The 27,735-nt window shown below is 40.6% G+C and overlaps 2 protein-coding genes across 8 annotated transcripts in view; one reads left to right on the top strand and one right to left on the bottom strand.

The window, feature by feature from the left end:
• Positions 1 to 59: 59 nt before the first annotated feature.
• On the top strand, positions 60 to 20,816 carry FGFR1OP2 (FGFR1 oncogene partner 2). 5 transcript variants are annotated; one of them, XM_073317551.2, is made up of 7 exons: positions 60 to 263; positions 5,684 to 5,801; positions 6,449 to 6,585; positions 7,733 to 7,850; positions 9,217 to 9,359; positions 14,794 to 14,907; positions 15,391 to 18,048. In XM_073317551.2, exons 3-7 carry the CDS (start codon positions 6,451 to 6,453, stop codon positions 15,616 to 15,618), a joined length of 738 nt encoding a protein of 245 aa, XP_073173652.1. In that variant the 5' UTR covers positions 60 to 263; positions 5,684 to 5,801; positions 6,449 to 6,450; the 3' UTR covers positions 15,619 to 18,048. The 5 variants fall into 5 exon arrangements, with proteins under 5 accessions (XP_073173652.1, XP_073173660.1, XP_073173645.1 ...); XM_073317559.2 differs by having other exon boundaries at positions 5,652 to 5,801; XM_073317544.2 differs by lacking the exon at positions 5,684 to 5,801 and having other exon boundaries at positions 61 to 263.
• Positions 20,817 to 24,121: 3,305 nt separating this feature from the next.
• Positions 24,122 to 27,735, bottom strand: part of TM7SF3 (transmembrane 7 superfamily member 3) — a 31,258-nt gene continuing 27,644 nt past the window's right edge. For all 3 annotated transcript variants that reach the window (XM_073317510.2, XM_073317520.2, XM_073317530.2), the window contains exon 12: positions 24,122 to 26,712. In XM_073317510.2, coding sequence (XP_073173611.1) covers positions 26,450 to 26,712 — 263 coding nt within the window. In that variant the 3' untranslated portion in view covers positions 24,122 to 26,449. The remainder of the gene's footprint in view (positions 26,713 to 27,735) is intronic.

Genomic DNA, 27,735 nt, shown 5'->3' with positions numbered 1-27,735 from the left:
CCCACGGGGCTCGCAAGAGAAACTGACACTCTCGCGATATTTGCTTGTGGCTCTTTACCACAAGCCGAGCAGGTGGATAGGGCTGGAAGTCTCGCGATATCTGGTTTCTGTTCCCTCCAGCCTCTTCTTTCTGGCGGGTAGCTGTGGTTGTGGAGCGTCGCGCTCCCTCCTCATGGGGGCTCTCCTCGGCCTGGCGCCTTCCCCCGCACTCGCCGCTGTTTGAAGCGGCGGCCTCCGCGCTCTGCCGGCGCCACCGGATATGAGTGAGTTGGGGACCCCCTCCCCCCCCCCCGGACGCCGGAGGAGGGTTACAGGGAGCGGGGCTGGCGCTGGCCGTGGGAATGGGAGGGGTGGGGGCGATTGTGACGTTCGGGCGCCTGTGGCCGTGCCCGGTGAACGTTAGCCACAGAGGGCCTCATCCACCCACCACCGCCCCTGGTATCGCGATACGTGACGCTGTCGTGAGGTAACAGGATCGGGCGCTGCCGCCCTCCTTCCTGTCCCTCCCGGCGCGCGACGCTGCGGCACCAAAACAGCCCTGTCAGGCACGCGCCTGTGGGGCAGCTGGAGCCGTGCTCGCCAAGCACCCTCGCCTCCCCTCCCCCCCCCCGCGCCCCCGCGCGCTCCGCCTTGGCTGAGCAGCCCGAGACCCCAGCTCTCCTACGGCAGCGGCCCCGGACGCGGGCGCTCACGCAGCGGCATCGCTTGACTATTTCGCCGTCAAACGCGGAGGGATTCGTGTGATAAATGCCCCGGGCGGGGGGGGGGGGGATGCTGCTCGCTCTGTGTTTTACGTGAGAGGTTGCGTGCGGTGCTCTCCCAGGCGTGCCTGTGAACCTTTGCCCAAGCTCTGTGTGGCAAAACTGTTCCGTGGTAGAAGACTAGTCGTCAAAAGGGGGACAAATTAAAGAGCATAAACCGGGCTGAGAGGTTTTAGCAGAGATGGAGAAAGGCAGAAAGATACAGGAAGGTTGTGTGTGTATGTATGTGTGTGTGTGGGGGGGGTTAGTATGTTTTTAAGGCAACTGAGTTTGATAAGATTCAAAGCAATTAGTTAACGACAGGAAGTGAGTATGTAGGTGGCTGTATTGCTGTGCTGTTAGAGCTGTTGCTCTTGCTCTGTGCTAGCCCTGACATTTCTGAAATCAGTGAAAGGGCCTGGCTTGAATCCATTTGCCATTTAGATGCATTTCCTTGGCGGGGCGGGGGGAAGCGGGAGCTGCAGTTGTTACAGAATCTAAGATTGTAAGTGTTAAGTTTATAGCCCTAGTGGTTGCAAGAAAACCTTCCAGATATATAGATTAATGCAGTGATGTATTCCAAGATCTGCAGATAGACTGTTCACATCTCTGCTCAAGTTAAAAATGGTGTTTCCAAAGCACAGTCCAAACTGCTGAGTAGAAAGTCTCATAAACTCTGTGGTGTAGGGATTATCCTTTTTTATGATTGTACAAGTGCCCAGTATAGTGGGTTCCTGGCTCATGGTTCCAAGAATGTCATTCAGTGTGTCGCTCTGAAAACTAAAATGAATGTACAGTCAGTGTGAAGTAACAGAAGCAGCTACAAGTATGTTCAAAGTTCACTGTGTTTGGAATCTCAACCTGGTTCAGTATTCACTGGGATTGTCAGTCTGTTACTGTCCAATTTTTACTATCTTGGGCTGTTTTACACACATGGCATTACAAATTGCTCCCATGTTACAGCACAGGCTTTCAGCTACTGGTAAATAATAGTAATCTCCCACTCAATTCTGAGGAAGTGAGCTGTAGCTCACGAAAGCTTATGCTCTAATAAATTGGTTAGTCTCTAAGGTGCCACAAGTACTCCTTTTCTTTTTCCCACTCAAAGACACTAACATCAGAACTGGGAGGTTTCAGAGTAACAGCCGTGTTAGTCTGTATTCGCAAAAAGAAAAGGAGGACTTGTGGCACCTTAGAGACTAACCAATTTATTAGAGCATAAGCTTTCGTGAGCTACAGCTCACTTCCTCAGATGCATATCGTGGAAACTGCAGCAGGCTTTATATATACACAGAGAATATGAAACAATACCTATTCCCACCCCACTGTCCTGCTGGTAATAGCTTATCTAAAGTGATTTCCAGCACAAATCCAGGTTTTCTCACCCTCCACCCCCCCCCCCCCACAAATTCACTCTCCTGCTGGTGATAGCCCATCCAAAGTGACAACTCTTTACACAATGTGCATGACAATCAAGCTGCGCTATTTCCTGCACAAATCCAGGTTGTCACATCCCCCCCACCCCCATACACACACAAACTCACTCTCCTGCTGGTAATAGCTCATCCAAACTGACCACTCTTCAAGTTAAAATCCAAGTTAAACCAGAACATCTGGGGGGGGGGGGGGTAGGAAAAAACAAGAGGAAACAGGCTACCTTGCATAATGACTTAGCCACTCCAAGTCTCTATTTAAGCCTAAATTAATAGTATCCAATTTGCAAATGAATTCCAATTCAGCAGTTTCTCGCTGGAGTCTGGATTTGATGTTTTTTTGTTTTAAGATAGCGACCTTCATGTCTGTGATCGCGTGACCAGAGAGATTGAAGTGTTCTCCGACTGGTTTATGAATGTTATAATTCTTGACATCTGATTTGTGTCCATTTATTCTTTTACGTAGAGACTGTCCAGTTTGACCAATGTACATGGCAGAGGGGCATTGCTGGCACATGATGGCATATATCACATTGGTGGATGTGATATATAAAGGGGGGATGCAAGTGTTGGGAGGATTGTTCATTGTTCTTAAGATCCAAGGGTCTGGGTCTGTAGTCACCTAGGCAAATTGGTGAGGCTTTTTACCAAACCTTGTCCAGGAAGTGGGGTGCAAGGTTTTGGGAAGTATTTTGGGGGGAAGGACGCGTCCAAACAGCTCTTCCCCAGTAACCAGTATTAGTTTGGTGGTGGTAGCGGCCAGTCCAAGGATAACGGGTGTAATATTTTGTACCTTGGGGAAGTTTTGACCTAAGCTGGTAAAGATAAGCTTAGGAGGTTTTTCATGCAGGTCCCCACATCTATACCCTAGAGTTCAGAGTGGGGGAGGAACCTTGACATGGTTCTGCGGCACTGCTATGGGTACCCGCATGGCCCCACAGTATGCCAACATTTTTATGGCTGATTTAGAACAACGCTTCCTCAGCTCTCGTCCCCTAAAGCCCCTACTCTACTTGCGCTATATTGATGACATCTTCATCATCTGGACCCATGGAAAAGAAGCCCTTGAGGAATTCCACCATGATTTCAACAATTTCCATCCCACCACCAACCTCAGCCTGGTCCAGTCCACACAAGAGATCCACTTCCTGGACACTACAGTGCTAATAAACAATGGTCACATAAACACCACCCTATACCGGAAACCTACTGACCGCTATTCCTACCTGCATGCCTCCAGCTTTCACCCTGACCACACCACACGATCCATCGTCTACAGCCAAGCTCTGCGATACAACCGCATTTGCTCCAACCCCTCAGACAGAGACAAACACCTACAAGATCTCTGTCAAGCTTTCTTACAACTACAATACCCACCTGCAGAAGTAAAGAAACAGATTGATAGAGCCAGAAGAGTTCCCAGTAGTTACCTGCTACAGGACAGGCCTAACAAAGAAAATAACAGAACGCCACTAGCCGTCACCTTCAGCCCCCAACTAAAACCCCTCCAACGCATTATTAAGGATCTACAACCTATCCTAAAGGATGACCCAACACTCTCACAAATCTTGGGAGACAGGCCAGTCCTTGCCTACAGACAGCCCCCCAACCTGAAGCAAATACTCACCAACAACCACATACCACACAACAGAACCACTAACCCAGGAACTTATCCTTGCAACAAAGCCTGTTGCCAATTGTGCCCACATATCTATTCAGGGGACACCATCACAGGGCCTAATAACATCAGCCACACTATCAGAGGCTCATTCACCTGCACATCCACCAATGTGATATATGCCATCATGTGCCAGCAATGCCCCTCTGCCATGTACATTGGTCAAACTGGACAGTCTCTACGTAAAAGAATAAATGGACACAAATCAGATGTCAAGAATTATAACATTCATAAACCAGTCGGAGAACACTTCAATCTCTCTGGTCACGCAATCACAGACATGAAGGTCGCTATCTTAAAATAAAAAAACTTCAAATCCAGACTCCAGCGAGAAACTGCTGAATTGGAATTCATTTGCAAATTGGATACTATTAATTTAGGCTTAAATAGAGACTTGGAGTGGCTAAGTCATTATGCAAGGTAGCCTGTTTCCTCTTGTTTTTTCCTACCCCCCCCCCCCAGATGTTCTGGTTTAACTTGGATTTAAACTTGAAGAGTGGTCAGTTTGGATGAGCTGTTACCAGCAGGAGAGTGAGTTTGTGTGTGTATGGGGGTGGGGGGGATGTGAGAAAACCTGGATTTGTGCAGGAAATAGCCCAACTTGATTGTCATGCACATTGTGTAAAGAGTTGTCACTTTGGATGGGCTATCACCAGCAGGAGAGTGAATTTGTGTGGGGGGGTGGAGGGTGAGAAAACCTGGATTTGTGCTGGAAATGGCCCATCTGATGATCACTTTAGATAAGCTGTTACCAGCTGGACAGTGGGGTGGGAGGAGGTATTGGTTCATATTCTCTGTGTATATATAAAGTCTGCTGCAGTTTCCATGATATGCATCTGATGAAGTGAGCTGTGGCTCACGAAAGCTTATGCTCAAATAAATTGGTTAGTCTCTAAGGTGCCACAAGTACTCCTTTTCTTTTTGTGTATATAATGTCTTCTGCAGTTTCCACAGTATGCATCCGATGAAGTGAGCTGTAGCTCACGAAAGCTTATGCTCAAATAAATTGGTTAGTCTCTAAGGTGCCACAAGTACTCCTTTTGTTTTTGCGAATACAGACTAACACGGCTGTTACTCTGAAACCTGTCTTTTTTACTGTAGCTCTGTTTACTGCTCAAAAGCATGAGCAGGTTTTGTGGTGGTGTTTTTTTTTTTTTATGGAAAAAATGTGTGGGTTTTCCTCTATACTCTGAACTCAAAAATGACTGAAGAGACTTTGCATCAAAATCTCCAAATAAAAAACCAAATATAATCTGAGTACCAAGACTAAGGGTATAAAATCTCATAAGGCCGTTTTTCAAATTTGAATATATAGTTTTGTTACCTTAGCCATAGTGTGGGCCTGGTCACAGTGGCTGTAATGATAGATTGTGAAGTTTTAATTGAGTTCCGTGTGTTCATTTTGTGTCCTAAATTGCTGTGTTACTCAGTACTGTTAAAAAGTCCATATTTTGATGTGAGGAAAGTATACTCCATGCAGTGGTACTGGAGTCATTTTTAGACATAGATAAAAATCATCTATTCTGTGTCTCTAAATTTTCCCTGGGTGATTTCATCTTGTCAGGTTAGTGGTCACCTCAACTCTCATGATTCATAAAAATTTATCTTTATTCCTAGCCTTTCAGGATCAGTTCTAGATTTCCCCCCTCTCAAATACATCACTGGGACCACAAAATATATTGAAAGGAGGAGAGTGACACAACTTTTTTTTTTTTTTGCTTCAAGACCACCATCTCTTCAGTAACCAAATTTACAAATAACTTTTGATTTTCCTCTTTTTCCTATGCACCTTTCAAAAAGGCTATGTGCAAGTCACACCACTGTCTTTTCAGCTCCTCCAGAATTTCATCCTTCCTGCTATCCTTCTTTGCAAGAAGTTGGCCCTCATGTCTCATTGATTGCTGTAATACCTTCTGGAGGAACGAGCCAGAACAATAATCCAAAATGAAGGTGCCAGCATCACCTTTCCCCTTATGCTCTGAACACATTTGTACTAGTTCCCCTTCTTGTTCCATATTAAATTCCAGCTATTCCACTTTCAGAATAGCGCACAACCTATGGTTCCATCTCTGCCCTGTCTTACTGAATCTTATGGGATAAATGTAGGTCTCAAAAAGAGAACTCTCTGGATGCCCTTTGAACATAGTGTTCCATTATTAAGATTGTCGGGAAATTATTTACACTTCAACCAGATTACTACAGCTAAAGGGGAAAAGTGCTATCCCTGTATTTTTGATGGCCTTTAATAGGTGTCTTGAATTTCAGTTAATATGACATAACTTTTTGTAATTGCAAAAATTTCCTTTCAGCTCTTGGCTGTGGTGCATGGCCTTGAATTTGGGGGATTAAAGGTGGATGAAGGAAATGGGGGCCGCAGGGTTCCATGAGAGATGTAGAGTTTCCTTGTTCCCCAGGAGAAAATAGTTCCTGCAATGTGAGGATGTTTCTCCTTATTTGGGGATGAGGGAAAGAATGTATCTGACTGCTTCTAAGTTAATGAAAACAACATTTGATGTGTTTTGAGGTATGACATGGTGGTGATACAGCTGTATGATAAACAATCTTTGTCTTGGCAATAATGACTTCTATTTTTTTAGAAATGAGTTGCACGATTGAGAAAGCCCTAGCTGATGCTAAAGCACTAGTAGAGCGACTAAGAGAGCATGACAACGCAGCAGAAGCTCTTATTGAACAGACTACAGCTCTCAACAAGCGGGTGGAAGCGATGAAGCAGGTTTGTTTTCCCATTTTGCTTACTCAAAAAAACACTTTGAAAACACTTGAAACATCAGTATTTAAAACTGGTTTAAATATTTTCGACTCCTACAGTATAGTGCATAATCTGTTTAATATTCAATACCTCTTCTGGTGATCTCATGGGGATTGGGATGAACTCTGTGATCCAATAGGTCTCTTGTCTCTAGTAATTATGATTCTACAAACAAATTATTCGTCAGTTACTATGACCCCATCCTACAAACATGTACATGCTTAAAATTAAGCATGGTCATGTGTCTGTAGGATTGGGTTTTATGATTTATTATGGAACTTTCAGTGTCTGTGTGCTGCTCTTCTACAAAGTATTTAAAAGTAGCTTAATATTTTTGCTTAATTTTGCACATCTCCGCTAATTTTTAAAAAAAATTTATAGAGACTTACATAAGAACAATCTCTTGTTTTCTCTTACATGAGTATTCTTATCTCATCTTATATTTTCTTCTGTGGCAAAGTAGCCTGTTCAGCTTATTTTGAGTGGGTAACAATTTCCTTTCTGCTGTTAACCTAACCAATGGATATTACTGTTTTGCTAAGTGTGGGTGGGTCAGTGGTGATAAAGGCTCTGTTGTGTCCATGTTTGGGAAACCCATCCTGTCATGTTAACAATCTCAGTAAAGTAGAAAAACTAATAAATAAAGAAAAGGAGTACTTGTGGCACCTTAGAGACTAACAAATTTAATGGAGCATAAGCTTTCATGAGCTATAGCTCACTTCATCACGAAAGCTTACACTCCATTAAATTTGTTAGTCTTTAAGGTACCACAAGTACTCCTTTTCTTTTTGCAAATACAGACTAACGTGGCTGCTACTCTGAAACCTGTTAATAAATAAAGGTAACACATTTAAAGTTTTGAAGTAAATGTTGCTTCTCAGGGGAATTATAATGTTCAGCAGAATGTTCAGACATAAGAATATTTGTTAAAAATTAGCTCTTGTTAATGGTCTTTAAATGATAGCTAATTAATAATAAGCAATGTACCAAAAGGGCTATTTAGTATTGGTCAGATTCGAACTTTGAAACTAGTCAGTCAGTACTAATGCACCTCCTTGCCTTCATTTACACAAGTATTTTTTTTTTTTTTAAATCTGTTTAATTCTACTAGTACCAAGAAGAAATTCAAGAGCTTAATGAGGTAGCAAGACATCGGCCTCGATCTACATTAGTAATGGGTATCCAGCAGGAAAACAGGCAGATCAGAGAACTGCAACAGGAAAATAAAGGTGAGGCTTAATATTTTGTTCTTTAAGAATCTGATCCTGCTCCATTGAAATCAGTGGGAGTTTTGTCGTTGACTTCAATGAATGTAGGATCATACCCTAAGAATGTTCTCTTCTAATTTTAAATTCTTGTAGTATAGGGATTCTCAAACTTCATTGCACCATGACCCCCTTCTGACAACAAAAATTACTACACAACCCCAGGAGGGGGGACTGAAGCCTGAGCCCCACTGCTCCAGGCAGGAGGACAAAAGCTGAAGCCCAAGGGATTTAGCCCCACACAGGGGGCCTGTAACCTGAGCCCCACCATCCAGACTAAAGCCCTCAGGCTTCGGCCCTAGCCCTAGCCAGGCGGTGGGCTTGGGCTTCAGCCCCTGGCCCCAGCAAGCCTAAGCCAGCCCTGGTGACCCCATGAAAATGGGGTTGTGACCCACTTTGGGGTCCCGACCCACAGTTTGAGGACTACTGTTTTTAGTATAATCAGTCATGTGCACTGGTTGTGTAGACATTTGGAGATTTGGCATCTTTATTACAATGGTGAAAAAAAGAAATACTATTTTTCCTTTTTCCTGAAACCTATTTTTCCTTTTGAGATTTTTGAAATGTAGTTTTGCTGGCAGTTTTCTATAGGTCTTATGGCTCTTATTTATCCTGTGACTTGACTATTGTGCACTGCTACTATACAGAATATATCTATCTTACTGTTGCCAAGAAAATAACTTATTTATGTACAGGGGAGGCTTCTACTTCTTTTTAAAAAATTAGTCTAATGAAATATCTTCTGACTCTTGATGGTTTTGGGGTACTCTAAACAAGGGGGCACTTACAGATTCATATTCACCATTTTCTTGTCTCACATAGGAAGTTTCCATAGGGCACTAGAAACGCAAAGATCAGTCCTGCTTGCTAAGTACAATTCCACTCCCTTTATTAATTTTGTAATGGTTAATTGCTTTGAGCCTTTAATGCAGAAAAGCTAAGCTTTGGGGAAATTAACTGCTGGTTCTATATACTGAAGAATCACAAAATATTGTTTCTCAAAACAAAACAAGCTTTGCTCATGTTTAAAGTCAGACAAACTCTGCAAAGTTACAGATCAAAACAGTAGCCTAACTTTCAGATGGACTTTGCATTGGGTGTTTTAAGTGGAGCACTAGGAGCGAGATCCTCACCCTTTTCTCTGGCCACTTTGCTCCAGCCCTTTTATCTTAAGTAGGATAAAGGGACTTCATAGGTCCCCTGGTTCTGTCTGTGGGAGAACTTCTCAGCGCAAGCGCTATGCAAACTTTGTTTGGTGCTTAGATGAGTTTTCTCAAATGAAGTATTTTTGCATGCATGTCTTGAAGCAGTTTTTACATTGTTTTGGTAGAACTACGTACATCTCTTGAAGAACATCAGTCTGCTTTGGAACTCATAATGAGCAAATACAGAGAGCAGATGTTTAGGCTGCTCATGGCCAGCAAAAAGGACGATCCAGGTATAATAACAAAGTTAAAAGAGCAACATTCCAAGGTAATAAGTCTTTAAAAAAAATTCTAACTTAGTCATGTCAATATAATAAGATAATTGAGCAAATGTCATTTTATATTAGAAAGTGCATTAGCAATTCCCAAGTTTTATAGGATAGCCTACTTAAACATGGACAGGAAGCTTGTTCAGACAAACAGATCAGTCTTACTAGATGCTTGTGATGTGTGTTTAGGTATTTATCTAAGAGCATTTCATTACTACGTTTCCATAATTCTCTTTTTCCTCTTGTAGACCAGGGCCGGGGGGGCGGGGAGCTATGCCATATTGGACTTTCGGCTATCATAGTCTCCAGTAATAATTTAGATCAGCTCAGTGTTCCAGCATGCACTTGTGACTTTAATGGCTTCTGTGATCAGTGCTGGGTCAATAAGGTAAGCCTTGTTTTATTCAATATTCAACCCCTTTTCTGAAGGTATTAAACTAGTTTTGAAAAAACTCTTGGGAGAACCTTCTGAATATTGAATAACCAGGCTTATATTTCTTCTCTTCTCCCACCCCTTCAGGCAGGCTTCCTGTTTCAGCACTAATCAGAGATGCTATGGAGTAACCAGTGCATTGTAGGATGTCTGAGTGGATCTGGAAGTTGTCCATACTGGGTGAGCTGCTTGTGATGATCCTGGAAAACTAGGAGAGTAAAGGGTTACTAAAAACCAGTGTGTTTCTAACCTGTCATCAGTGGCGTGTGTGTGTGAGGGTATTCAGCTCCTACTTAAGGCTGACCCATATTATTTTGGTTCTTCACTTTTTTAATAGGCTTTGCCAGAAGGTGACAGTGTTCAATTCATCTTTTTTAAGTAATTAACACACGTATTTAAATTGTACCTTTTGTAACATGGCACAATAAACAGTTAATGAAAAGTACTGCAATTGTTACAGTGAATGATTTCATTAGAAGGGCTATTGAAATAGATTTTTACATACAGGTAAGAGAATAATAAGCATTGTTAGGTACCAGAAGTAACTTTCACAGATAAACGCTGAGAATAAAACAGTGGGATATCCCTCAGTTCACTTCGACTTGGAGCTTCCTGTTAACCTTTTGGGTTAAAAATAGGAAAAACTCCCTCTATAGAGGAGAGAACTTCAAATAGAACATACACTGATAGATACAATAGGAGTTTAAAAAAAAATGTAGGTACTACAGTACAGACCCGTTTACACGCAAATCCGCTTAAAGCGCAGTAGCGCCATGCCTCCCAGTGCTACCTATTTAACACACGAGACTCGTTAACATGTGGTACAGGAACTTGCTATGTAGCACTACAGATTTGCTCACTAGCTCACTGACATAGAAATCAACAGGAAGTGCGGAGCGGAAACATGTTGTACGTCTTTACTGATATTGGTATAGACGTATCATGCACGCTTAGTCATTGTCATGCTAGAGAGAGAGATGATATATAGTAATTTATATACTACATTAGAAAATTTTAACCGTAGGCCTGATATAATGGCAGAGGGCAAGCATCAGCATTCCTACACTGTCGAAGAAAAGCTAGCTGCAATAGATGGAGTAAATAGCGGAGAAACCCAAGCCAAAGTTTCAAAAGATATTGGGATTGCAGAATGTACTCTCTCTGAGGATGGCAAAAAACCTAATCTAAACTGAATGGCTTTGTACAAAATACTGATTCTGCTGCGGGGCTTAAGCGAAAACATGTATGCTATTCAGCAAAACCCACAATAGACAAAGCCATGTGCACGTGGTTTGCTCAGGAAAGGCTGAAAGGAATGCTGCTAAGTGGGCCAGTTCTTCAAGCCCAAGCTACAAAATTTGGAAATTTAACGGGGGATGAATCATTCCAAGCCATTCTAAATATGGTGTAGAAATGTATAAGTCGTTTTAAAAAGCATCATGGCATAGCGCAGGTATCTTATTTCTGGAGAAAGCCGATCAGCTGATGAATCGGCAGCGAACGCATTTCCTGCCAAGTTCATCTTGTAAAATAGATTTTAAGACTACCACGAAGAACAACTTTATAATTGTGATGAAACAGCTTTATTTGCAAAACTGCTACCTGATAAGATGTTAGCCTTTTATTACAAGACACAGAAAACAGCTGGATTTAAAAAGATCGTGTGACTCTTTTTTGTAGTAATAAGACTGGCAGCCATAAGCTTGCCTCTCTTCTTATTGGCTGCTTTCATAACCCTTGCTGGTTTAATCACCTCAATAGAGCCAAACTGCCAGTAAAACATGCTAACAACAAAAATGCTTGGATGGCGAGACACATTTTCGACGACTGGTTCCACAACAGCTTTGTTCCAGCTGTTCGTAGGCATCTGCTGTCGAAGAAACTCGAAGCCAAAGCACTTTTGCTACTTTACAGTTGTCCAACCCATCCTCCAGCGAAATCACTGGTATCGAGCAATGGAAAAATTCGAGGGCTATACCTACCATTCAACACAACATCAAAAATTCAACTTTTAGACCAGGGCATTATTCAGAATTTTAAAAACAATTATCGACGGGAGCTGATTTTGGCAATCGTATCATGCACGTCTTCAGGCATTTCCGAATTCCTGAAACAGTTAAACATGAAGGAAATTATGTATTGAGTTAAAAAAGCTTGGGACGGAGTAAAACAAAAGTCCATTGAGAACTGCTGGATGAAGGCTCTCGGTGATGCCTTGTCCGTCAAAGATGGCTCAGACTCGGAAAACTCCAGCAGTGGCGCTGATTCAGGGCCAGACTTTGAAGGATTTTTGGAAGAAGACATCCTACGAACACACACGCAGACAAGAGGATAAAGGTAAACTTCTTTTTCAAATGATAAAAGATTTTAGTTTGGATACGTTGCTGGAAATCATTACCGAGTGACTGGACATGGATGAAGATTGCCTGACTTCAGAATTTCTGTCTGAGGAAGAAATATTAACAGGCTGCGAGGCTACATTGGACCGCAAAAGTTATGGCGAGAATTCTAGTAACTCAGGCCTAAATGACAATGACGACGACAACGAGGACGTCATTGAAAAGGTCAGAATTTCGCCCACAGAAGCCCTTAGTGCTGTAGAAACTGTTGTAAGATTTATGGAGGAGCCAAATGCGGGAAAATATCTAAATCATTCATCTGCGGCGAATGACAGACTTCATAAGAAAGAGAGGAAAAAAACGCCATTATTTTCTGCTCTTTCTGGCTCGCATTTTTTTTTCTAAGTGAATCATAAACACTTTTTTCAGCATGGCCCGCTTAACCCGCGGTTCATTAACACGCGGTCATGACGGCTTGACTCTTGACATCCGCGCGTAAATGGGTCTGTATTGTATAAAGTGAGTTTATGCTTCTAGAAGAGTGTACAGATGAAGCATTCAAAGAAGCTGCATTTGTTTCAGTAACAGTTTAAGTCCTAAGCAAGGAAACAAAATATCTCCTTCTGATTTATCCCAAGAGTGTTTTGTTTGGGGAAAATATTATTTTAGGAGAGAAATTTCATGGCCCTCTCGATCTCTCTAGTCCAACTCAATCCCATTTAGTATGTCTGTGGGGAGACTTTAATGTGTCTAGATACCTGGAATTTCATCATTTGCACTTCTTTCTAGTCTATATAGTCAGTAATGTTAGGTAATCTTGAAGTGCAGTCTAAAAGCTTCTATCTCTTATGGGCATTAAGAATATAATTACTCCAAATTTGGTGTCCAAGGAATTAATCTTGCTTTACCAGTGAACACTGTTCTATCAAGTGGCAACTGTTGGCACTTGTCTACTGAAGTTTTCCACATTGTTTTCTGCAATTGAATTTTTTTCAAACAAATTTGAAAATATTTATACCAGTATCATATATACCAGAAAAATATTTGTACGGTGTTAAGTAGTCAGAACTGGTCTAAGTATGGTGTAGAAATATGCCTTGAACTTAAACTTGTTATGCAGTTTCCTGCTATGAACAGTTTAATCTTAAACTTCCTAAAAACTGGTTTGACCATTTAAAAAAAAAAAAAAAAAATCTTTTGCAGGCACGTGATCCTTTCTGTGGCCTAGTGCCATATGGTAACTTTTAAAACAACCAAATACTTCAAACAACAAAGTTATTGCAACTCAAACAGTGGTTACTGCACACCTTTTAACTTTCTTGTAATACTTTAAAATTAAAGTCTACATCCATAGTAACCTTGTAATGAGTCTATACTGGAGATTGAAATTGTCCTTTTAACAACCCTGAAGGACTCCTCCTCATCAGTGCATCTCAATGTGTCCATGAAGCACTTAATTATGGACTGGAGAGGAGGCAGTTGGCAGCAAATCAGAATGTACATTTTAAAATTGGGTGGGTTTTTTTTTTTTCCAGATCTTATTTAGTTTTACTTTACCTTTTTGAAAATAGTAAATAATAGAAGAATATTATGGTGACAAAAGAAAGAAAGAAAATTCCAAATCTCTTGTAGCAGATGGCCTGAAGATCAGGCATATTTAGCAAGATCATGGGCTTTTTCAAGCCTCTGCAATACGTAGGCACAATGGGGCAAGCTAAAGATGGAATTAACTTTGTAACTTTCTTATTAAAGCCTAAACATTATTTCAACTTTTTAAATAGTTACAAAGCTTTTGATTTCAACTTTATTTTAATATAAACCCTCCTGGATATCCAAGGAATTCCTTTGTTTTGGGGAATCGTTTGAGCTTGCTTTAACTAATATTTGGCTTTCAGATGCTCTTGAATGATTTTAGTATAGCCGTACTATTTTGATGTAATCAGATATACTAAGCAAAGCAGAGTTTAAATCGAATACATCTATATCAGAATCAATACGTGCAGAAAATGGTGGAGGTGATATGGGTGACATACTTTCCTCTGGCTTGGTGTAGAATTAATTCCCCAGCATGGTTGGGGAAGATGACAATGGGGGACTAATCTTCCAGGTGAGGTGTAAAATAGAAAATTTTGACCAAAGAACATATGTGTCCTTTTAGTGGGCAGGCAAGATAACAAAGGTTGATTAAAGTGCAAACATAGGTAAGGGACATCTCGCAAAAACTAGAAGTTGTCGGGACCATCCCACAAAAAGAGATGGAATAGGGATTACTTTTAAAACAGAGTGAAGTAGTAGATATATTGCAAGGACTGTCAGGGATGAACAAGAGCAAAGAAATTATTATTACTGCTGTAGGGATTATGTGGTCAGTTTTGCTGATACTGTAGCATGCTTGATCCAGACTTCCAAAGGCATGAGACTGAAGAAGAAGCCTTTTGCTAAGATGACTTCCTTCTTTTAAAAGTTTACTGAATCAATTGTGTCACAGTAATATTAGTTAATGTTGGAACGTTGTGGGGCTTTTTTTACTGCCAGATCTAAATTATTGTAGAAATCAAACTTCTGATAACTGGCACAGTAGTTAAAATGAAGTTAATGCTCACTTTTATTAACGCAGGAAAGAATATATTGGTAAAGCTTTTTATTTCACTTATGGTTTAGGAGCTACAAGTGCATGTGGACCAAATTACAGAAATGGCAGCAGTAATGAGAAGAGCCATTGAAATTGACGAGCAGCAGGGTTGCAAAGAGCAGGAGCGTATTTTTCAGCTTGAAGTAAGTATTAAATCAAAGAAGCTAAGGCAGCAACTAGGTTTTCTCTTCCCACTCTCACCACTAAATGCCCTGAGGCAAGTGTTACCACATTTTGAAATAAAATTACAATATAGCATGTATTCGTAAAGTAGAGGAACTTTCTAGCTTTGAAATGCTCTCTTGCTAAACATTACAAGGGTTTGCTCAAACTTAAAGCGGTCTCTTTATTTGACCACCTATTATATATCTATTTTTTAATTATTTTGCTTGGCCCACCTCCTCTCTGTATCCGCTTTTAGTCATGGTGTCAGAAGCAAGTACTTGAAGTGCAGTGTTGCTGAAATAAGTGGTTTTTGTGAGAACTGGGCTATATACTACTGTATCTATATATTATGTCTAGGCTTAATTGAGTGCATTGGGACCATGCTCAGCTTTTAAGTCAGTGGATTTAGCCTTTAATACACTTCCTTTTCCTTGCTTTTTTTTTTTTTCCTATTCTTCTAGTTGCACTACTCGACCACTGTGAAAATTAGTTGTTGCTATCCTGGTGTGATGAATTGGGAATATTCCTGTTCAGTTTACGACTTGTGTGAGATTATGAAGCCTATATTTGTGTCAGACTGCAAACTCTCTATTTTGAAAATGCGGCCTTTTGCTTTCTCTGTGGTCTGTCTGCCTCCATGTAGGGTTGCAAATTCCAAAGGCTGGTGGCAAAACAACAATAGAGAGTAGTTGTCTCAAGTACCCAATCACTGGAAATCTAGTCACTCTTGAGGAGACTGGTCCCTGCCCTGAAGAACTGGTTTAGCAGATGGGAGGTGACTTTGCTCATATAGGGAAGCTGGCTTGAGTGTCACCTGACAGATGGTGAAGGTTTTAAAAGAGCAGAGGCTGGTCTCTGCATGGGGGCTGTTTTCTGCAGTCTGAGGGAGAGCTCACTTCCCTTGTGACAGTATGCATGAGGCAGGGGATACCCTGCCCACCTTCAGAACACAGATTATTCTTCAACCACTTCCAACAGAAGGGTGAGCAAATGAGGGATATTGTGGTTAAGATGTTTTATTGTTTCCTGTGGTCTAGTTTCTCCTGTGCTTTACAGTATTAAGTATGAAAGAGCATAAAGGTGTTAGACAAGGGGTGGGCAAAATACAGCCCGGATCCAACCCATTCTGTCCAGCCTGCCCTGACTAGCATTTCTGCCTGGCCTCCTCTGCCCCCTCATGATCTCAGAGTCTGGGCTGTTAAAAGTCCCACGGTGCAATGGGGAGCGCAGGCAGGCTGGCTGCCTACCATGGTCCCATGCCAATGGGAAACCGACCAATGGGAGCTGCGGGGGTGGTGCTTGTGGGCACAGGCAGTGCACAGAGATGTGCCAGCAGCAACCAGACGCAGCTGCTTCCAGGAGTGGCGTGGGGCCTTGGCATGCAGGCAGCCTGCCTGAGTCTTGCTGCGCTGCTGGCCGGGAGCCAGCTGTAGTAAATGCCTCCCGGCCAGAGCCCACACCTTGTACCCCCTGGCCCCAGGTCAGAACCCCCTCCTGCACCCAAACTCCCTCCCAGACCCTGCACCCCAACACTCTGCACCAGTCCGGACTCCCTCCTGCACCCAAACTCCCTCCCAGACCCTGCACTCCCTCCATTAATATATTAGAAATGTGAAGCCCATGATGACTTACCAAAATTAGTGGAGTGGCCCTCCTGCGAAAATTATTGCCCACCGCTGTGTTAGACTGTACAAAGTGTAAACTGTAAGTGTGTATGCATCACAACTGCTGCACTGTAAACTGGAGGCTTCACACCTTTTGGGTGGCGTTCTGGGAAAGGGGTAGGTTTAAGTGCAGGGGAGTCAGTGCTGAGCTAAGAAGGGCTAGGTGGCTGGATAGTGGGTTCACACTCAGAAGGGGTGCCAGTTAGAAGAGATATGCCCTGAGATTGGGGCAGTGGCTGAACTCCACTGAGGCTCCAGAAGCTTAACACACCCAAGGGATCCAGAGCATAAAGGGGTGGGTTCCTCTCACATCAGTCCTGGGCACTCACTGGATTCTGAGAGACAATCGTCCAAATACTTTCCTTGGCTCCAGTTGTCTCCTTTGACTTCTAATATGTCTCCTTAGATGCTATATTCTCTGCAACAATAGAGAGAGCCTTACCAGTGGCACTTCCTTGTGCCCTTTACAGAATGCTATGCTATTCAGCTTAATTAAGGATTCATATGAACCATTCAAACAACTATTTTCAACATTCATCAGCACTAACCATGAAGTCTGCAAAGCCAGTAATTTTGAAGAAAGTTCAATCTTTTCTCTACTCTTATTGCCATTTTAGTCCTGCATGGTAGAGGATGCTCTGCATTCTTGGTTTTCAGTCTCCGCTTCTGTTCTATGTAAATTTTCCAATCCTGTTGTTCCCATCACATTATTGCAACCCAAAACAACCTCATCTCATGACAAAATTATCAAAATGTAAAATGCTATTGAATTAGCTTGATCTAATTTATTTTTATGCTCCTGTTTGCATTATACTCTATTTGGACAATAAGATTAGTCAGTTTTGCTCTGTCCAACTCTTGCAATTTTTTTCCATGAGTCCTGCAATAGGATGTTATGTAAAATTCCAGCTCCTAGGGAAATGATTGAGAGTTTCAGCTTTCATTTTTAAACAGTTAAATTTTTAGCCCTCATGTTTTAGACAAAAGCTTTAAAAATGTGACAAGAATGTATGCTGAAGGTTCAGAAACCAGAAGGCAAATAACCTCCAACCCACATGCATGTGTTTTGTCTTAAAAACCATTTTAAAAAAAAAAATTTGGGGGATCGCTTTTTGAATGTTTGAGGTAGGCAATGTAGCTTTCTGGTTATGTGATTACACAATGCTTTGCCACAGAGAAATGTTTTAAATAAGTGTTTTTCCCATGGAGGGGGGAAATCTTAACTTTGTTTAAAAAAAAAAGTTTAAACTTAAGCTATCCTCTTCCTTTGAGCGCTCTTCTTGATGCTGAAGATATCTGTTCAGTACAAAAAAAATAGAACTCCTAAATACTCCCTCACTCTTAAATCACAGATTAATGTAAAACTTCCTTCCTCTTCCATTCCAAACAATTAATCTCCCCAAATCGGTCTTATTTTCATTTTTTGTCCTGATTTCCACCTGGAATTATTTTAAGTGTCTTTTTTTTTATTTTGGCATCTTCTAGCAAGAAAACAAAGGCCTGAGGGAAATCCTTCAGATCACTAGAGAATCATTCCTGAATCTCAAGAAAGAAGATGTATCGGAGAGTACATCTCTGTCAGCATTAGTAACGAGCAGTGATCTGAGCCTCAGGAAGAGCTGAAGATTCTGTGAAGTCGTCAAACTTCGTTGCACATTTAACAGCTTAGGGTATCAGGGTTCACTTGTCAAGCATTTGTTACTGAATAGGGCACCAGAAAGATCCTGTATCTTAAATCAGATTTCAGGTTAATGCTTTATACAGTGTACAGTATATCAAGGTTTTTAGTACCAGATTAGTTGATTGCCATAGACCTAACTCTTGTAGGAAATTGCTTCTCACTGCAGTTGTGGAATTGGAGATTTTGTATTAATCCATTCAAAACAAATGACAAGCTAAACATTCACATATAGAAAATGTGTATAAGCTACTGATCATAAAAAAGACACCTGCCTAAATAACATGACACTTGAAATCAGTCTCCTTGGCCAAGAGTAGTTAAAGTAACAGGTAGACCTTATGTACTATCCATGTTGCTGTCTTTTTTTTTTTTAAACAAATTTTAAACATAGTCAAAACTATATTTCACAACAGGAATTGGTAATACTAAGGGCCTAATCCAATTCCTGGTTGAAGTCTGGAAACACAGACCTCCTGAAGAATCCCAGTTCAAAATATGATCACTTGCATTGGGTATGACAATTAGGAAATAGCAAATTTAAAATGACAGGTCTTGTTATTCCTCATGCTGTTAATCTTTATCAACACTCAGCAGTAAACTAACTTGTAAATAACTATATTTAATATTAGAAGGTACTTTCTGCAAGTATCCACAATATGTTCTGCTCATATGTATGTGCAGTTCTAAATACTATTAAAATATGTTGCAGATACTGAATCTATTTTTAAATTGTTTCAGTAACATTAAAAGAGCTGCTTCCATCTTGCTCAGTTTCTTGGTGTAGCCAGTCACCTTTAGAGAAGGAAAGGGGTTCAGGCTTTTGTTTCAAAACTAGAGGACTAGGTTGGTCTGTTTCTAGTCTGTAATTGGATGTTTGTTCATCATGAATTGGGAAGCTGCAGTTGTGAGACACCCAAACTAAAATAGCTGAAATAGGGTTTACTGAAAGAATCATTTGAGGAAGTTGGCACTCTGGCAGGCTCTAATAGTGCTATTAATCCCTCACTTTCATGAGTCCCAAAAATGTTTTTAAAGTTTGCTTCAACTGCAACTCTGTTTATAGATTGAGTTGTGCTTTTAGCATGCTTAACTGAGCAAAAAGGAGCCAATTCTTTGAGTCCTGAGGCAAATGCAGAAATGAAAAGTTGGCACTTCCCAATTAAACGGCTAGAATCCAACTAGATGGGCTACATGTGCTGCAATATGTAGGTGTGAAGTGAAAAGCTGAGGAAATAACTCTTGCATTGCTTTTGTCCTTTTTGACTGAATTTGTCAATTTGTTTTTCTGAATAAGAAAAGGAGGAGAAAACCCTCAGTTGATGTGTGGCTTCCTTTGCATATTTTTTTGTCTGGCATGTAAAAAAATTCATAACTTAAAGTGAATCTTCAAATATGTATAGTAAAAGCCTTCACCAAAAAACTATACACACAAGCACTAGCCAAATCTGAACACTTTGGCAGCTCAAACTTTCACAAAGCAAAAGTTATTTGAATCCTATCAAACTCTGCTACTCAAGCTGCATTTGATAAATCAGATTAGTTAAATAGTGTAAATGTAAACCAATTTTTTTCTTCCAAATTTAAAAAAAAACTCTTGACCCTTGTAGGCTAAAACCTAGCATGGTATAAATGTCTAAGACTGAATTATCAGCCTGTGGAAAAACTTGGGTTTATAAAGTTAATGATTGAACGATTGGCAGAGTAATGCTATTAATTCCCGCTATAATTCACATAGTAACTTTTCCCCTCCTTGGAAGCAAAAGATTTTTAATTACTTTTAATATTTGACTTAATCTGTATGAACTTGCTTGGTGAAGACAAATATGCAAGTTAATCATTGGAATGACTGAACTGCTCCTATGGAAGTAATAAAAGGCATTGTAATGATGAGAACAAACTACTGTGCATGAAGTTCTCCAAACTTTCCAAGGAATCTTGCTTTTTACAAAATAAGTTCATAAAAATTATTGAAAAGATCACTAGTTCTGTTTCTTAACAGTGATTACAAAATCAGCATCCTATCTTTTGGTTTAGGACCTTAGGAAAAACTGTGTTATACAATGCCTCCTTATTGTATCAGCCTTAGAAAGATTTTATTTCCATTTGAGAGCTGTAAGAAAATGACAGTTTCCCTTTAGACATTACTGGTGTCCAACAACATGTTCAAGATAAATTTTAAGATATCTTTTTTAAAAAATGTTGTTTCCTAGCTTATATAACAGAGGAAGCTGTTAGTCTGTGGCAATTCCTTAAGGTTGCTCTATTATGAAACAATGCTTGATTCGTGCTTATCTTTGTAAATACAAAATGTGATTTTAATTTATCTAGTCCTAGTCTTCACCTACATGTATTGATATCTCTTCCTCCATCCCCACAATGAACTCAATTTTAGGGTTTTAAATACATTTCACATTGTGTGGAGTGACTACTTTCCATCACATACCCACTATTTTTGTAATGCAGATGCTTGAAGTGAAGATATGGCTGGGAATGTGTATTGTACAGTAAACTTATTTTATGAATAAAGATGACTGAAAATTGAGATGGCTTAATGATTAAAGCAATATTAGCAAAATGTACCATTCAAGAATTAGTTTGCTTAGTGTTTTATATTTATAGAAAAGATGCCCAATTAGTGGTGTCGTGGCCTTCACTCCTCCTCTCTTAAATGTTAAGGAGGCAGGTTCTCTTGTAAAGTGACTAACTAAAACTTGAAAATCAAATGTACTTTTCACTTATTCTCTGGATCGGTTTGGACAAGTAACAGCCTAGTTACTTTTACAGGTTGTCATGCAGCTTTCAAACCAAGTATTACAGTTTGCTAATACAGAACACTTTACAAAAATCTCTTTTCTTAAATTTTGAAAACTTTGCTAAAATCTGACTTTCCTTCAGGGTTTAAAAAAAATTTACATCCACATTCAGCCTGCTACTTCTATGAATATTAACTCACATTTAATAGAAAGTTGGGTGATGAGGGCTGTTTAATTATAGTTAACTCATGATTAAAAAATTACTTAGTTTTAATCACTTATTTTGGATTTTTTTACATTTTCAAATATTGATTTCAATTACAACAATAGTGTACAGTACTCACTTTTACAAATATTTTCACTTGTAAAAATGATAGATGAAATAGTATTTTTCAGTTCACCTCATAAGTTACATAACTGCAGTCAAAAACAATGTAAAACCTTAGAGCTGACAAGTCCAACCAGTCCTACTTCTTCAGCCACTCACTAACAGAAACAAGTTTATTTATAGGAGATAATGCTACCTGCTTCTTATTTATGTCAGCTGAAAGTGAGCAGGTATTTACATAGCACTTTTGTAGCCACAATTGCAAGGTATTTATGTGCTAGATATGCTAAACTTTCATATGTCCCTTCATGCTTTGGCCACCATTCTAAAGGTCATGCTTCCATACTGATGACACATTAAAAAAGTGCATTAAATAATTGGTGACTGAACTCCCTGGGGGAGAATTGTAGGTCTCCTGCTCTGTTTTACCCACATTCTGCTATATATTTCATAGTATAGCAGCCTTGGATGATGACCCAGCACATGTTCATTTTAAGAACACTTACATTGGTACCTTCTTTGCATTTTGTCAAATCTGCAGTGAGATTTAAGATAGCTACTGTACTCAACCCAAAGTTTAAGAAGCTGAAGTGCCTTCCAAAGTCTGAGAGGGACAAAGCGTAGAACACGTTTTCAGATGTCTTAAGAGCAACACACTAATGTGGGAGCTACAGAACCAGAACCTCCAAAAAAGAAAATCAACTTTCTGCTGGTGGCATCTGACTCAGATGATGAAAATGGATATGCATCAGGCCTCACTGCTTTGGATTGTTATCAGGCAGAACCCATCATCAGCAGGGGGACATGCCCTCTGGAATGGTGGTTGAAGCATAAAGCATTTGGCATATATCTTGTGACACTGGCTACAACAGTACCATGTGAACACCTGTTCTCACTTTCAGGTGAAATTGTAAACAAGAAGTGGGCAGCATTATCTTCTGCAAATGTAAATAAACTTGTTTGTCTGAGCAATTGACTGAACAAGGAGGACAACAGAGTGGACTTGTAGACAGCAAATATATGAATGCTGGTTTTGGTACCTAATTCTATGTTTGTAAGTTCAACTTTCATGATAGAGATTGCACTGCCTTACTTGTATTAGGTGAATTGAAAAATACTTTACAGTACAAATATTTGTAATCAAAAATATAAAGTGAGCACTGTACACAATTACACTGTTGTAATTGAAATCAATATATTTGAAAATGTAGAAAACATCCAAAAACATTTAAATGGTGTTTTATTAACAGTGCAATTATTCACAATTTTTTTAATTGCTTAACAGCCCTAATTCTGACCATGTCCCTTACTGGATTTAAGTTTTAAAACTTATTTCAAGCAGTTTTAGAACTTGAGGGTTTTACTGAACTAAATATGGAGTTGGTCAGTACAGTATCCTCTCTTTAGTTTCAATCTCATTGCTGTCTCCACATTGTCTTCTCTAGATTTTAGATTTTGTATTAATACCTATATGCATTAGGGGTGGTAATAGGAAATTGGAGGGCCTGAGAGCTGCATAAGGTGGGGAACTAGCTAGCTACATGGTTTTTTGAAAATGCATTAAAAATAGTTCTGAAACCTATCACTTAGCCATTTTAAAAAGGAAAAATAAGCTAGTTCATGTTTGAGCTTTTGTTTCAGGTTGACTGTACACACTAGTTGAATTTACATTCTGCTCATGCTTTCAGCATGAGCCCAGCAGCTATAAAAGTTAAAAAGAGTCTTGAATAAAAACAGATTCTGCAACAATTCCCCAGGCAAAGGGCCCTGAACACAACCATCCCCACCATAGTCAGTACTGTTCGCAAGGGCTGACATTTATAAAGTTCTTAGTGTGCTTTAGAAACTGATGTGAATTATAGTGATCATTGCACATTAAATTGACACACAGCATACTCCATGGAGAATCTGACCCTTGCTCTCTGGCCCACATTGTGAAAAATGGACAGGGCCCATTTTCTCTCACCCAAAATTAATAGTCCTAGTGATTAAAGGAGCTAGGATACTGGCCATACCACAGCTGTCCCTTAAAAAGGGAGTCAGACAGAAGAAACCACCTTGGTTTGAGGGAGGAAGTAGTTCTAAAGTCCCAGATGCTAAAAAGTTCTGTCGTAGCAAAGTAAGAGTATGGTGCAGGTAATTGCAGTGCTTCATTAAGTTGACCTAGTGTCAGGGCGTGTAGGCTTTGTTTTGAAAGGGGAGTTTGGTGCCAAGATGTTAATCTTTAACAAGTGACAACATGAATTCATAAGTAGGCATAGGGAACAAGGCTGGAGAACGTGAAGCAATGCCGAGGGTAGAGCTACAAAAACCCACTGCAAAAGGACATTTCTCAGAGCACTCATGGGGATTAGAAAAAGCCTTTTTCAAAAATCCAGAGGATGGTCAGTTTTAAGGCTGTGACTGGGACACAGGAGATCTGCGTTTCATTCCCATCCCTGCTAATATTTTCTTGTGTGACCTTAGGCAAATTGCTTGATCTGGCTCAATTTCCTCAATGTGTAAAATACAGCTATAGTTTCCTTTCTCCAAATCTTTGATTATGGTGTAAGGTCTTTGGGGCAGGGACTCTGAGCACAATGTGGACAAGATCTCAGATGGGAACTCAAGATCTTACTGTACAAAAGATAAAATGAAGCCTCCATACTCACCTTCTGAACATCTCCACAAGAGACTTACAGAACAGACAAAAGGTTGAAATATGTTTTGATCATGTTTGTACCAAAGTTGGTAAAACCCACTATAAGAGCAGACTTCAGTTCCATGTACTCTTAAAAAAAAATCTTTATTATAAAAGATAGGAACAAATGTAACTTATATTTTCTCTTTCACAATGTTAATCATGGCAATTATAAAAACAAGGTAAACATATATAAGGGTAGTTTCAGATCCAAGTTAAGTGTTTGCTACTTTGGCCATCAGATGTGGCAAAGTTACTCAGCATCATCAGTGCTATAAAAGTTAGTCAGTGAGCTACAGTCCAGTAGATGAGAAACAGTTTTCCCTCGAGACACTTAAAAGACAGCATGTTCCGGACCATATCTTCAACTGGTGTAAGTCAACATAGTTTACTGATTTCATTTGAGCTATGCTAGAATCTGGCCCTTGCTTTTTAGCTCCCACAGTGAATGACTGATTTAAAATTAAGTTAAATCAGCCTTTGAAGAAACTGTGAAACTATGCCACATCTTTCCTAATTTTTACCCCATAATGAACATTTTAAAAATTAGCTTAAGTAGTATTAAAATGGTCTGAAGTATCAAGATTTCAAGGGAAGGCTTCTTGTTGCTGTTAAGGTTGTGGTCAACTCATGCCATTAGATGTTTTGCAGCTTTCAAAAGCTATTGTTAAAAACTTAATTCCTTTACCACTTTGTCATTCAAAGATGGTATCTGATATTGAAAGAATTTCAGTTTTTAGTCATCAAGTTGCACTGGTAAGTTTAGTATTTTACTATTTGTTAGTGGCTGTTCTAATACAAAGTTGAAGAGCATTACAACGAAGCAAGAGAGGTGAATGCTGCTTGCTGCCTAGGAGTTAGAGGTACAGAAGTGGGGGTGATGAGGGAAGAGGAAGGAGGTACAACTTCCTTCATAACCTAGGTCAGGACGTGGGAGGTATGGACTTTATAGCCACATACACACGCAAGGGGAAGGACAGCATTTAGAGGCCTGGGAGGAGGAGCTGGAGGAAAGCTTGGATTTGTGGTTTTACTGAGTGATCCAAACCAAGCCACTCTTGTTCACTTCTCCAGCAGTGATTAAAAAGAAAAAGACACTAGCTCTCGGGAATATGAAGGGTTGTAACTCTATGTAAGGGTAACTCCTTTCACACACAGTGTGCTAACTGGAGTGTAAGAGAAATGTACATATTACCAACCAGCAAGGCTTCAGGTCAATACTTTACCTGCAGTATACTTTTCACATTCTCAACCCAAAAGGGGAGGGGAGAGGAAAGCACTGATTAAGAGGCAGGGTTAGTGTTTTGAGCAAGCTCAGAAAAAAGAAAATCTGCATTTAAATACAGAAGTGCTGAATTTGAGGTTATTCTTCTATGAAGAGCTAACTCAATCAATTCTCAGGAACCAAAGCTATTTACAAAGCACAGTAGCTGAAACAAGGAGGCCATTAGCCCTTAGGTGTTCCTAGCTCAAAGAAACAATTAGGGAGACTAAGCATGGGAAGGGACACTTGTGTTTGATCAGCAAGCCATCATCTCTTACAACTTACAACTCCAGCTTTGCCTCAATGCTTCTTGTAGGACTCTGGGCAACTCTTCAAGCAGAAACCAGACAAGCAGCTTGGTACTGACAGGACGTCATCCCACCCCGCAGATAGCTTAAAAGGGAGGATGAAAAGGAGCCTTCTTATTCTATCTCTGAGGCAGAGTCCAGTTGCTGAACACACAGAAATACAAATATTAATCCAGTGCAATTAAAAACACAAAAGTTACTTAGTACAATTTGTGATGGTTCAGTAATATACCTATTAAAAACCATTACTGTGTTCAGAGATGTGGGTTTGGTACCAATATTGAAGGTTTAATAGTTGTGAAGACACTGCAGTTAGGATACTTCAATACTAAAGACAGACTAGATATTTCTTCCCTTGTATGTTCAGCATAGGATGCTCATGTCTGGTGAGAAGCAAGGTGGTCTCTTGAAAATCCATTACAAGATACAAAGGAAGAGTTTTGACATTGCACAGATTTAAATCACAAATTACCTTCTCAGGCTTTTGTTTTTAGATTTCACATACCTAAACATTTCCAACAAACACAACAAGACTCACAAAGAGAAACACCTTAGTCATTGCACTCAAATATACTCCACCCTTAGTGCAAGGTCTCTGCAGGAACCAGAATTTTTTACAGCAGGACAAGTGGGCCATTGAGAAAGAGCACAGGACAGCAGTGAGTGTATCAGCCAGATAAAGGTTTGTCTTCCACGTCCAGCATACACTGTAGCTTTGTTAAGCGGGATTAGGTCATAAGAACACCAAGTCAGCACTGCTGGACAGATGCTGGTCATCACCACCTTAGTTTAGATGCTTAGAGCCCTTTTGAGTAGCTATCAATGTGCACCATTTGGTTAAATTACAGAAGCAATGGAGTTCTTTCCCCAGCTGGCTGCTCTTTTCGGAAGAACTCCTTGATCTGCGATAGTTTGTTATGGATCCTCTCTCTCAGAGGAGGGATGTGGTGGCTAGGATCCAGAATGTTAGTAATCCTGCGCTCCCTTTCTCGCTTCCAGATACGGTAAGGGTGTGGTGGGAAGGGTACCTCACGTCTCTCTCGGCGAAGCTGCACCATTATTCCACCGACTGCCAGCATCCCCCATACTGCCAGGATGATTAAATCTATAGTGGAATAGGAAGCCATTCATTCAAACAGTATCAGAATGAAGGGATTTCCCCACTCCCCCACAAAAGCAACATCACTAGAAAGGTCAGGCTCAGATTTAGATGCTGATTTGCATATTGACATGCTTGGACCAAGCAGTCATAGGGGAATGGAAAATACAGGGCTGGGTGCCTACTATAAACACAGTATGTTTGTAGAGGGAGATGGTGCTCTTGTAGTTGAAGTACAGGCCTGAGTTAAACTTACGACTCCAGCGTTGCCTCGCTATTTCTTATAGGACTCTGGGCAACTCACTTAAACTCTGTTTCTACATCTATAACGGGGGAATCATTTCTCTCAAGCATGCTGTGGTGATTAAGGTTTTTAAAAAGTGTGTTGAGGGCCTCTGAAGATTAGCATATGAGAGAAAGTTTCCTAAACCAGTTCTTAATCATTAAATGGACACCTTCGCCTTGGCATGATCCAGGCATTTGTTACAGGATTCACACTGGGTAAAAGTTACCCTCTCTTAAAATCAGATTGAAAGTTGGGATCTTACAGAAGCCCAGAGCCTTTAGTTGCATCTGGAAGCCATGTACTTCAGCCTATCCTTGCCAAGTAGCCTGGAGCTGCTCTAAAGAAAGTTGCAAAACCCACCTCCTCACCCATTAATTTACATTAATAGAAAAGCCTCAAAAATCCCTCAATAGAAGGGGGGGTGGGGTAGGGAGAGAGAGAGAGAGAAAACAGTCATCTTAACGCAGGGGTGGCCAACCCATGCCTGAGAAGGAGCCAGAATTTACCAATGTACATTTCCAAAGAGCCACAGTAATACGTCAGCACCCCTGCCCTGCTCCCAGAGCCTCCCACCCACCAGCAGCCCCACTGATCAGCGCCTTCCCCTCCGTCCCTGCACCTCCCGATCAGCTGTTTTGTGGCATGCAGGAAGCTCTGGGAGGGAGGAGCAAGGGCACAGCAGACTCAGGGAGGGGGCGGGAAGGGGTGGAGTGGGGGCAGGGCCTGTGGCAGAGCCAGGGGTT

Source organism: Lepidochelys kempii, chromosome 1 (assembly GCF_965140285.1).
Source record: "Lepidochelys kempii isolate rLepKem1 chromosome 1, rLepKem1.hap1, whole genome shotgun sequence".
NCBI classification, from domain to species: domain Eukaryota; kingdom Metazoa; phylum Chordata; order Testudines; family Cheloniidae; genus Lepidochelys; species Lepidochelys kempii.
Note: the sequence above shows the minus strand (reverse complement) of the source record. Positions and strands in the feature narration are given on the sequence as shown.